The sequence below is a fragment of the Aedes aegypti genome, chromosome 2 (genome assembly GCF_002204515.2).
Source record: "Aedes aegypti strain LVP_AGWG chromosome 2, AaegL5.0 Primary Assembly, whole genome shotgun sequence".
Classification (NCBI taxonomy): domain Eukaryota; kingdom Metazoa; phylum Arthropoda; class Insecta; order Diptera; family Culicidae; genus Aedes; species Aedes aegypti.
This window is the reverse complement of record NC_035108.1, coordinates 29306590-29319839: the sequence shown is the minus strand read 5'-3', so window position 1 is coordinate 29319839 and position 13250 is coordinate 29306590. Positions and strand designations below refer to the sequence as shown.

At 34.7% G+C, this 13250-nt stretch overlaps 1 protein-coding gene across 1 annotated transcript; it reads left to right on the top strand.

Moving 5' to 3' along the window:
- The first annotated feature begins 4143 nt into the window (after positions 1 to 4143).
- Positions 4144 to 9994, top strand: LOC5578174 (gastrula zinc finger protein XlCGF26.1). The gene is made up of 3 exons (XM_001663695.2): positions 4144 to 4380; positions 8249 to 9589; positions 9650 to 9994. Exons 1-3 carry the CDS (start codon positions 4261 to 4263, stop codon positions 9791 to 9793), a joined length of 1605 nt encoding a protein of 534 aa, XP_001663745.2. The 5' UTR covers positions 4144 to 4260; the 3' UTR covers positions 9794 to 9994.
- Positions 9995 to 13250: the final 3256 nt, after the last annotated feature.

Sequence of the window (13250 nt, the reverse complement as noted above, 5' to 3'; positions counted from 1 at the left end):
AATGGCGTCTTGGGCAAAGTTGAGCTTCTCAGCAAGTTTATCGAAGACGCCATCTTTCTAGGTAGTCAGGATCCTGATATATCCGCAAAACAAAAGTTTCATGCTCACTTGTGCCGCCTGGTGGCAAAATTTTGAATCTCATAGCTTTTATAATGATAGTACTTGAGCTAACGAACAACTTTGCCGAAGGCGCCATCTTTCTGAGTGGCCAGGATCCTGATATATCCGCAAAACAAAAGTTTGATGCTCACTAGCGCTTCCTGGTGGTAAAATTTTGAATCTCATAGCTTTTATAATGATAGTCCTTGAGCTACTGAACAACTTTGCAGAAGGCGCCATATTTCTAAGTGGCCAGAATCCTAAGATAACCGCTAAACAAATGTTTCATACTCACTAGCATCACCTAGTGGTAGAATTCCGCAATTCAGTGATGGTGGTGCTAGCCCTTGAACCACTGAACAAATTTGCTGAACATCATGATCCTCTATTTTGAATACTTTGTAAGATATTGGTCATTTATAAAAACGGTTGTTAATCTGAATTTCGGTCGTTAAAAAGTGGTCGTAAAACGAACCGTCGGTAAAAAAAAACGGTCGTAAAAAGAGGTTGGACTGTAATACCATTCATTCTCTCGGTAATAACTTGGTGATAGAGCGTTCAAGAGCAGCAACCTTTACAGACCAAAACCATATCGAGCCATTCAGCTTGTCAGTGAATAGTTCAATTCACGGTGAAATTCTTGACATTAAAAAAAATGAAAACAACTATGCAAGTACCATCGTTGGGGGTGAGATTTGGCCAAAAATGTGTAAGTTCTCATTTATTTTTAAATAACTTTCGCAATTTGACTTGATATGTTCGGTTAAATATGAGAATACGTTGCAAATGCTGAACACATAATTGAAATCTGATTATTTTCCTTTAAATAGGAATCATTTGAAAATTGGCCCAAACTCACCCCTTCGAGAAGGTGACATTGGGCCAAACAAACTACACTCAGGAAAACGAACTATCGATAAACATAGGAAGAAATTGGATTGAAATTCATAAATTTACGTCATGGAACCGAAATTTGAAAACAAAAATAGTTTTCGCGGCAACCTGGAATTGAACCAAGGACCTTGCTTAGTTTTGTAACAAAAAACTAACAAAAATCGAATTTCTTTGGATTATTTAAGTTTTTTTGCCGAATATTACATGTTTCATATAAAACTTATGTTTCTAAAGCATTTTGTTTGAATTACAAGTTGAATAGTGTAATTTTTTAACATGTGCAAATACATCATTGTTTCAAAATTATTTAAAAAATGTTGCCAAGTCCTTTTCAAAGGTTTAACAAATAAGGAAAACCAGTTTAAGCTTTAGGAATATTGTTTAACTGATAAAAATTAAAATGTTGAATAACTTGGTCAAAACAGTAAAATGCGGTGTATGCAAAGTTTGAACACAATTAAATAAGCTTCAAAACCATGCAAAAAGATTTGGAATCGGTTGAGTATTCATGAAGTTATGGTCAAACAAAGATATTTTTTCAGTAAAATAAAAAAAATTGGAGTCAACTACTTTTTATTGAAACTAGTTTTGATTTCACACAAATTTGATGTTCTACAAAGTTTTCAAAAAAAAAATTTTTTTAAGGTAATGGTGCTGAAATTACCGAAGTTATGGTGACTTCACTGAAGGCCATTTTTTATAACTTGAAAATTCACCTCCAAGACGCTTGCATCTCTAAATTTTAATATTTTTGGCTCAAACTTCGAGGTTTCTCTACTAATATGATTCGAATTCAAAAGAGTACACGAATTTTTGGTTTTGAGAACTTTTGAAAAATAAGCCGCACCCTAAATAGACTGTAGCGCATGTGCGAGTAGCAAATAGGAGCATGCATGTAACTCATTCAAACGCAACTCTGAAATTCAAGTAATCCGATAATCGCGTTCCGTGGATTTTTCTTGCAGAGCACAATATTATGAATCAATTAACCATGACGTCACGCTGCAACTTCTAGGTTGGATTCGCACCTGCTGCAAGTTTATGACCATGACATGGCAATTTTTAAAGCCGAAATGCTGCCATAGTGAGATTGAATACAAAATTTATTCGATAAAATAAATGAAAATGAAATTAGGCAGTGTCCATTTATGACATAACGTTAAAATGTACAATTTTCGACCATTCCCCCTCCGCAACGGTCTTTGCATAAAAAAATGTGTTTGAGCCGCAACGTTCAACTCCCCCTAGAGCGTTACGTAATATATGGACGGCGCCTTAGTCTGCATAAATTTAGTGGCGTTGTGTATTCAATTTGAATCTCCGCTATTTTATTTCTAACTGCAATTCTTTTCTCAGTGTAGTCTGTATTTTTCTGCATTGGCCCTTTCAACGAGTAGAACATAATGAGTGACGTTTAATTTCAGGAATTGTCAATAAATACGAAATGTTACCAATACATAAACTAGTTTTTGCGCAGTTTTGGATTGCCGAAGTGAACATTTTTGTTGCCGACAATAGTAATTGCATTGCCGATAAAAGAACAAGTGCCTCGTGACTTCGGTGAGGAAAAATAGAAGATTAAGAGAACAAAATAGTGTTTTATGTATAACAATCAATAAACGAAGAGTGCTCAAGTGTAGTTCAGGTGTCTCCTGCTAATTATTGTGCTCCATTGTTGCGTAAAATTGCCTTCTTAAAAGTTCAGCTGCTTAGGCTGCCGACAATACGTAAGTTCCCCTATATGATTTTGTATTGTGAAAAAAATCTGTGTTTATATTTAGTGACACGATGGCGGCCACTGCATTCATTTTGCTAGCAGATTAAGGATTTACCACAGACAAACAGACGTAACACTTAGAACAAATCTCGATCAAAATCATAGTCACAAGGACATGTGCGCCCAATGCTAAAATTATTGTATTTGGCCGACGGGCCAACAGATGGCGGTAGTGTGCAAACGTCAAACGCGAACAAAAACGATGTGAGCGCTGCGGGTGGCGGATTGGCCACCTACCTATTTTTGAATCGACCGTTAAAAAGGTGGTCGATGGACAATGATGAGAGTGTGACGTCTGTTTGTCTGTGGATTTACGATGAATTCTTGCAAGTTTTTAAAGGTAAGCGAATAAATAACATTTTTTCAATAATTATATAGTTTTATGTATATATCTTAGAATCCAGCAGGAACCATTATTCACTTCTCGTTGAATAATTTAGCTTCTTATTCCATACTTCTGCTTGACGATATCTACAGATACATATCTACAGAGAACAAAAATCCCTTTTGTTCAAGTTCCAGTAGCTACTGTGAGATGGCTTTGCAGGGTAGTGGATCCAAATACCCGGATGATAAAAAAATTGAAGACTGAAGAAGTTCTTCTCAAACTATGTCAACGAATAAATCTTTTTCGGTTATTCTAATATTATCTTAAATAAATAATTTTAAAATGTAGTACCTGAAAGTATTTTTATTTTTGAAAATTTAATTCAAATAATCTGGTAGTAAATGCCATTTGAAAACCATTTCAGTTTTAATAAAGAATCAATTATTATCTATATTAGTTTCGGACGAAATGTATATGATTTTGTCTATGATGCCAACTTCTATTGGATTCCATATCCATCGTCTTTATACTTGAAATGTATGTGATTTTCATAATGAACTCTATCTATACGATTTGTAAATAAGAGTTATGTGAAAAGCATTATGGAAAAAAGCTATATGTTTTTGATAATGACTTGAACATGATTACTTCTCAGAGTGATCGGGAAAAAATTCTGTGGTAAAACTTACTATTTTAGCTGACTACGCCCATTCTTGAAACTACCATGGAATTTCAGACCAATTTACCATGTTTACGGTACAGCCCACCACATTACTGGTACATTTGACAAAAATAATTTACAACAATCTGATTTCGACTACATACATGGTAAAATCAAGCGCATTTCTGGTCTGCTGAAAATTGCCGGTGCGAGCGCTTAAGTTAACCCCCTAAAATGGTAGTTTTTACCGCACAATTTTTTTGCGTGTGGTGATAATCAATGCGGTGGTTTATGGACGATTCCTAAGTTGCATGCAAGCACAGAAGCGTCAATCGAAAAGGCCTAAACATACGAAACAATAAGCCCTTTTCAAATGTTGGTTAATGTTTACATTCAATGAAAGCAAATCGATTTTAATAGTTTAAAGTCAACTCGGCTAATTTATTTTAAATTTCTTAGGTTTTATGATATTGAAAGAATTAATTTTATTAGCACCTCAAAATGACAACGGCGACATGCACCGGCAGGTGTCGATTGTGTTTGGAACTGTTTGCTAAAAGTTTCTCCTCGATTGAAAACCCTGAACTGCGAGAACAGATGACGAAGGTTTTCAGCTTTGCGGTGAGTACATAACAGAGGTCCTCATAATACGAGCTAAATTGATCATTCTTTATTGTTTTTCAAATCCGATTCTGTGAATTTGTTTTTTTTATTTTAAGATAACACGACAAGTAGCTTTTCAGTTTTTATCACGGTTTTAAAACAGATTGAAAATAAAAATTGGTCTTTAAGACCTATCAAAACTGAAACTATTAGTATGGAATATGGGAGACCGTGCATTTTTTTCTATATGTTGTGTCATTCTAACAATGAAGATTTTGATGTTCAAAACTTCACAAATGTAAATTTAGTGAATATTTAGTGGACCGATGAAGCTGAGAATGAATTAGGTTGTTCAATGGACCAATGCACGAGTTCACCCGTTGACGTTTGAGCGGTGCCGTGTTATTTATGTGACCATGGCAACTAGTGACAGGGTGTCGACTACCTGGAAAAACCTGGAAAGTCAGGGAATGTCAGGGAATTCAATTTTTGACCTGGAAAGTCAGGGAATTTCACTAGAGGTCAGGGAAAATATAAATACTACAACATCGCACAAGTTGATGTCTCCATTTAATACGATTAATGGATAAAAATGCGGTACATCATTGAGAAAACGCGCTTATGCATAGTAGAGTAAACTGTACATTACTACTTATCCTACAAATCCCAAATTTTCTAAGATGAAAAGTATCTTCAAAACTAACTAAAATGAAAAGCATCAACAGCATAAACAGTGCTCTTCGAAGTTGGCGTAGATTTCACAAAAAATATTTAGTTCTAAAGTTGCCTAGATTAACCCGTTGCCTAGCTTCACTCCATCAAATCATGTCAGTCTTTTCTCAAATATCTTAGTAAAACTGGTGAAACGATAAATAGAGAAAAAAAACTATGAGGGTTCTCATTTTCAAGAGCATAATTCCGCAGGACAGGATATTTTCTTTTTGTTTATCAGGTTTTTTTTTCTGGAAACAGTTTATATTAAGATAATGCCGCAAACTGCTCTTTACAAGGATAAAAATCTGATCCCCAATCAAGATTTACAAATCATGAAATTCATAAATGGATTAGGTCATAACATCATCAGGATCACAAATCATAATTCCTGGAGTCATAATCATGATTCTTTATAAGCGTAACATCCAGGGTGAAAACACTAAGCAGTGCACTTTGCTTCAACTCTTTGGTATCGATCACATCTAATTTAAGAAGTGGTTCAGTGGTAGAGTACGTGTCTTTCAATCGGAAGGTTCTTGGCTCGAATCTCAGTGTATGCTATATTTTATTTATTTTTTATTTTGTCGATCATAAACGGTTGCGCGACTCAGCATTTTTGGCATTTGAATCATGATTCCGAGCAATCAGCAACAAAAACCTAACGCAGTTCAAGCGTTACGTCAGGATTTTTATCAGGAGCTCACTTACAAATATGTCCAGTTTGTTTTACTAAGATTAAACTCAGGAAGGTACGCAGATATTCTGAAGATCATAATATTCCTCGATAAAATTTCGTTCGGAATTTCAGAAAATCCTTCAGAAAAATTTGCGGAAATGGGTTTGAAGGAATCTGCTCGATAATCCCTTGACAGTTTGTGAGATTACTTGGAGATACTTATTGACAATTCTTTGAGGAGTTGCTCCGAGTTTTGCATGAGGCACGACAAGAGGAACATCAGAAAACTTATTATTAGCGCGTTACTCAATTTCAGAATGCATTCTGTCAAAAATATCTCGATGATTTCTTCGGGAAAAGAATCATATCGGAATTCTAAAAAATTAGTTAAAATAAATAATCTGTAACAAATCATCTTGAAAATTTATAGAAAGTATTCTATGAAATGATTAATACATTTCACAAAACATTTGTTTGCGATTCCTGAAAAAAAAATCTTTTTAAATTTTCCTGAAATATTCCTAAAAAATCATAATGAACACATTAACCGAATGCTTATTTCAGAAAAAGGAAAAAAAATCCAATTACCCTCAGCTAGTTTTCAAATTTTATATCAATACCGCGTTTTTTTTTTTTTCTTTATTAACGAGATTTTTAGCCCTAGGCTATTCCATCTAGGGACCAACGGCCTTACTTTCCTTCCGAAGGAAGTCGGTACTATAGCTGTTTAATTTCATAAATGACTATCTCGGGGATGGGATGCGATCCCAGATCCTCGGCGTGAGAGGCATGTATTCTAACCACTACATCAGGCCCGTCCCCATAAGTACGACGTGCTGCTTTCATACATGGTGATGATAATCACATCAAATGTCAGAAAAATCAAATACAAAATTGGTTGGATAAGTTATCGGGCAACATGAACACTATCGAGAAATTTAGTGAATGCAATATTCTTAATGGCTGACAATCGTTTTGATTTGTAAAAGGCTCTTCCTTTGTCACACTAGCAATAAAAAACTTCTCTGGGTTCGTTACTTTGCACAAAAATTAGATTATTTCACCAAAAAAAGTTAAGGAGTTTCTGGGGGAAATATTAGAAAAATTCCTGAAGGAATACTCGGAAAAATACGATTGAGAATTAAAAAAGGAATTTCTGATAAATCTATATTCAGTTCCGTGAAACGATTCTCTAAGAAAGTTCTTTGGTAATGGCTGGAATTTTACCTGGAAAAAGAAGAAATAGTCAAAATTCAGGAAGGAAGTCCTTCTACCAAAAACATGGTGGATAATCTTAATAGTTTTGCGTCTTATATGCAAAAATGGTATAACCAAAAAAAGGGGAAGATGACAAAAATTTTTGTTTTTGCCAGATATTTGTGAAATTATATCTGAGGTAGTTCAGTATACGAGTTCATCCTTTTTACAATTTTAAATATATATGTTGTACTTGAAGTTTTCAAATGAGCATGGTCAATAGGTGACTCAAAATTTTCCAGGGCTTATTGAGCTTATACTCAACTTTTACCGCTTTATTCATTCGAATTGTTAAGTTTGAAAAGTAAATACTCAAGTGCTCAGTTTTATCATATCATCTTGAAGAAATGCCCACGAAAAATATCTGACAGGTGTATTTAAGTAAAGTAAAAGCTTTTGCTCAGTTTATTCATACGATAAAAAAAATAACAAAACAAACAAATCTGCATGGTCTGGATTTTTTTTTTCTGGAAAAGGACTGGAAGGTCAGGGAAAGTCAGGGAATTTTATTTTCAAAATTGAGTCGACACCCTGAGTGAATACGGCACCGTTCAAACGTCAGATTAGTGAACTCGTGCATCGGTCCATGGACCTATGCACGAGTTCACTATCTGACGTTTGAGCGGTGCCGTGTTATTTACGTGACCATGGCAACGAGTGAATTCGGCACCGCTCAAACGTCAAATTAGTGAACTCGTGCATTGGTCCATACGTATACAGAATTAGATGAACACATCTTCAATTCGACATGTGGAGTGTGTTTTGAGATTTTCCTCTTCAAAAGGGTAGGGATATGATTTATAATTGGTTTCTGTTCGGATGAGCCAAAAAAGAGGCTTTGTACTAGCAGCAAAAACAAATCAAACTAGAAATTTTGTTAAGTAATCAGTAGTCATTGGAGTCCTTGAATTACAAGTATTTAACAGTCCTTGTTGACTCATGATTTTTGTCCTGGCTTCAAGTGTAGTCTCCGGACTGACTAACTCCGAATCTCAATCCTCTCTTTTCCATAGTAGGTTTTGAGCTCCATTCATTTTCGACGAACTTGAGATAATCCGAACCAGCTAAATACTATGCAATAGTTACAAGAATATGATCATATATTCATCAGATTAATCCAAAAGTCAATTTACTGTTTCAATAGTAAAACTATTGATAAACAAACAATTTACTATTGAAAATTAAATTGAGTTTCAAGTATCTATATTTTGATGTTTTTTTTTTCTCTTTCACATACAGATCCCTTCGCAAGACGGTATCACTTCAGAGGTTTGCCAAATGTGTTCGTACACAATCAGCGACTTCTATCAATACTCAGAAAAGGTTCGACTAAACCAGGAAAACTTATTGAGAGAACTTGGCAAGCAAACCCCATTACCCAAAAAATACAAATTCGACGTTGAAAGCATCAAAATCGAAGCGGACAGTTATGAGGAACTTGACAAATCTTTTAATATCAAAAACATCCAAAGCGATAACAAAGAAACAAACATTGGTATGTCATCAAACATTGAGTTGGCGAGTATAGATATCAAAACTGAATTGGATAGTGATGAAGAGACCGAAGATTTTCCGGAAAATATTGATTCAAACGAACCTTTGCTCAGTTCTCAACTATCTTCTATGAATTCAAATTTGGCGACTCTAAACACAGAAACAACTCAAACGGAGTCACAGATATCAGATTGTTCAACATCAAGTATAAGTGAAACGTTGAGCGGGCACGACAAGTTTCTCAACGAGCATTTCAATATAGCTTGCGTACTCTGTAGTGCCACTACGTTGACTTTCGCAAAATTGCGTAATCATTTTCGCTTAAAGCATGGTCAAAACGATGCATATGTGATGTGCTGCAACAAGAAATTTGCAAAACGAGGCGATATCGTAAACCACATCAAGTTGCACCTTAATCCTGATGCCTTCCAATGCGATCTATGTGAGAAGCGTTACAAGAGCCAAGAAACTCTAACTCAACACAAACTGTTCAAACACATGGATGAAAATCTACCGGACGCAGAATCAACATCTTCAACTCTTGTTCAAGGACAGCAGGAACAAACGGGAAGCACAGGACAAGTGGAAGTTGAAGAGGAAAACCGCGCAATTCTAACCGATGACGAACTCGATTCAGAAGTTGCAGCAAAAGAGGATCAATATCTAAGCGAGTACTTTACCTTAACATGCTTTCAATGCAATGCAACAAAACCAACTTTTACGGAACTGCGTCACCATTTTCAAACAGCGCACTGCAGTGATCAGGTATATGTAACCTGTTGCAAAGAGAAGTTTAGCACGCGTAGCCGTCTCATAAGCCATATCAAAAGTCATGGCAATGCTGTACATTTCAGTTGTGAATACTGTGGCAAGCCTTTTGCAACCAGATTCAACAGGCGTCGGCATATCAATACGATACATAAGAATAAGGATGAAGCGCCATTTCAGGTGCGAAAGTGTGACATCTGTGAGAAAGAGTATCCTTCTTTTTTTGCGCTCCAATGTCATAAGAAAGCAAAGCATGTGGAAAAGAAGCACGAGTGCGAATTTTGTGGTAGTAAATTCAAAGAACTAATATCTTTAAGGGTAACGTGCTGATGTATTTTTGATCTGTAAGCAATATGGAAGATTCATTCATTTTTTTAGGAACATCGAACGGTGCATACGGGTGAAATGTTGTACACATGCGAGTTCTGTAAACAACGCTACCAGCTTAGAACTACGATGTATTCGCACATCAAGCGGAAGCATGCTATCGAGTGGGCTAACAAAAAGAAACAGCGCCTTTGAACAGGTCTCTTCGATCCACCGATTCAGGTGTTCATCGTAATGCTGTATCTATCTTTCATTCGCCTAGATACCTGCACTATCTTAACAACTCGCAACACGTGGCCTCTGGTTGCAATACATTTGAAGTCGTGGAAAAAGGAACAAACGTTTTTTATACTACTCTGGTCGTAACATAAAAATATATTGAACATAAAAAATAAACCTTATTTTGTGATTTCTTGAGCGCCTCGGAAATTGTCCTTAAGATGGGCAGCAACGCGCCCGAAATCATTGAATTGTACAGCCTCCCAACCGTTATAGATAAATCACTGATATGGATGGGATTGGATTAAACACAAAATTTCGCAAAAACAATTAACAAGTACTAAACTGCCGTTACACGCATTAATTGTCCCATGTTCCAAAACATGCAATCGAGAAAAACGCGTTTGAAGATTTTAACACATTTAGGCCTCGTATTGACCAGGTGTGTGGAATTGATTTAAAATCATTACAATAGTATAAAGAATAGCGTGTTTATTAGAGTCAAGAGTTTGTATTATGGGATTAAAGTAAATTTAGCAACGAAATACAAAGTGGGACTGTTATGCCTAGAAATACGTGGTTTTTGGTGAATTTCTACGCCTAACAGTCCCACTGATAGTAGCGAGGGTGACCAATTATGTGCTAAGTATATTGCTGTAGATGACCGTTCTTGCGTATAGATTGTACCGAATGTAGAGGACGTATATCCTCACTCAAGACTATGCTAATGGACCTTATGATGACTCAAGTGACATGTGCCAAATAGAGCTACGTGAAGAAATACGATTTTATAGTTTGGGATGGAAAGCAAAGTTTTCTGTATGTGCGATAATGAGAAAATGTATGAGTTAGTGAAAGAAAGAGTGGGTGAGTAAGTTAGAGAGTTTATATGTAATAAATTCCTACATCGACTCTTCCAGCTGCAGGCTTGACAGAAACTCATCTGCGAATTCAGATTCGTCAATATAATGGCCACTTCCACCAGTGAACCGGTATTCGGAACAACCCAGCATGTGGCCAAGTCATTTTTATTTAGACTTGGTTTGCTAAATCATGAAGTTGATTTGTCGAAAGCTATAGCCAAGAAACATTTGCCTATTTTATAATCATTTATTAAGCAATTTTTCACAACTACATACTGAATAGTTGCTTTATTATATTACTTTGCTGCTGCTACGCACACATTGTTCAAGCAAATTTGGCGAAATTATTAAGCTTTTTATCATTTAGTGACTGTAATCATATATTGTAATGATGTTTATTCAGGTTTCACTTAGCTTAATAAGGATTGATGATTTAACAACGCTAGTTTAACAAACTACATTATTGCAGTTTAATTCAGCATCATGTTTAACAACATTTTAATTATTTCCAAGTGAAGCCTTTGTTCAGGCGTTGTTCACACAAATTTGGAGAAGTTATAAAGCGTGTCGTTGTATATTGACTTTATTCTACAACTTCAAAATCGCTTTATAAGCATTCGTCTCAGCTTTTATTCAACTGCCACAAAATTGATTGAAAACAAATAAATGACTAAAAATAGCTAAACACTGTATACATCAAATGCAGTGTATACCTTTACCATGGAATTAATAACCACACTTTTAATAATTACCTGAATACTGGATTCAAACTCGAGACCTTCCCATCGTCAGCGGTAAACCTTGCCATCTGCGCCATCTTTGAATTCATATATCAGCCTTCCAGTGCCCAATATAAACCTCTTGTAGCTGATTATTGATCATGCTTGAGCTTCTATTCAACAATAACTAATCAACACGTGCTATGCTGATCAACAACTGAATAAGCGCATTACTTCTGTTGCTGTTCAGTACTGATGCGAGTTGAACTCAGAGGGCTATTTATAGCGCACAGTGAGAAAATTTATTTCAATGCTGGTCAAAAATAAAGTTTATTCACAAAGTAAAAACAGTCTGAAATGATTAATCGAATTTCATAATAAGTTTTAACTTGTTAAAACTTTAATTGAATTGTTCATCTAACTATACTAAAATTCATTTATTAAATGTATAATATTTCTACTTGGTTAATATTTTAATTAATTGTCGCACTTTTTCCATCTATTAAACATTATACAAATATAAAATATATTTCAATCAATAATCCTATGTCAAAAGAATGATTCAAAATATTTTCTAAACATATTTGAATATTGTATTGAGAAAGCATCAGTTATTATTGTATCCAACATGTTTTTATATATTAGTAAGTTAGTGACCAATTCGCCAAGGGCGAAAAGCCACTCAAATAAAGATAAATAATAATGATATTAGTATGTTGAAAATTGCAATACATTAGGAATACAATGCAATTTTTAGATATTTTGTCCATTTTTTCAAAAATTTGGCTATGGTGTGACCAATTTTGTAAGGTTTCTTTGTTGCTGAACAATGTGTTTAGTAATCGTTATTTTGAACTTCTTTGGATGACATGCTCGGATGATATATCTATGTTGTATTAGGATTTTATAAAATACCTATTCAGCTTTTAATCATGTTCATGTTAAACATGGAAACAGCTGAAGTGCGAAGCAACCAAAACGTTAGTTCGTCTCCTGTACATCTGTTTACACAATTATATTTGTTTGGTGGAATATTGGCTCTTTAATAGAAGGAAAAATGACTTGTTCAACTCATTAGTAAAACAATCTAGACAAGTCGGCAGATATTCTTTGGAGAAGTTTAATAAGTGTTGATTCTACTATTATTCATTCCAATGAAAAATGTTGAACATTGACTTAAATTTGGATCTAAATACCATCTTCTCAGCTCTTTGTAGGGCATTTTTTCAGCTGTCACCATTATTCAACAATAATTAACTATGTATATGTTTATTTGTGACACTGGACTGTAAGTTGGGTAACCACTTTCATGTAACTATTGTTAAATTATTATTTATACTTCGATTATCATTATCAATGTTATGATTAGTAACTTTTTCCGATATCAATAACGTCGCAGATGATGATCACTACATTTGTAAAATATAAATTTTGATATTTTTAATCCAATGTGATTCGAACTTTACCCTCGTTGATCCATTACGTCGTCATTACGTCCATTACGTTAATCCATCCATCGCATACACGTCTTGGATTTGATTTGAAAAACGTTTGAAACATTTGAAAATAACATAAAAAGACATAATACATTTTGCTTGAATAAGAGCTTACTCATATACTGTTAATCACATTGTTTATAAGTTTTACTAATAATGCTGGTCAACATTTTAAGTATTAGACACTGAAACTTTTGTACGATTTGTTGTTAATCAAATGTTCAATATTCTACTAAAATGATGGCTACAACCTATAGAAGCTTTTAATCAGTCAATTGTTAAACTTCTTATGTGTTGTAGAACAAAAGCTACTATATTTGCATTTTTGGAGGTTTATCCAGCTTTTATTCAAAAC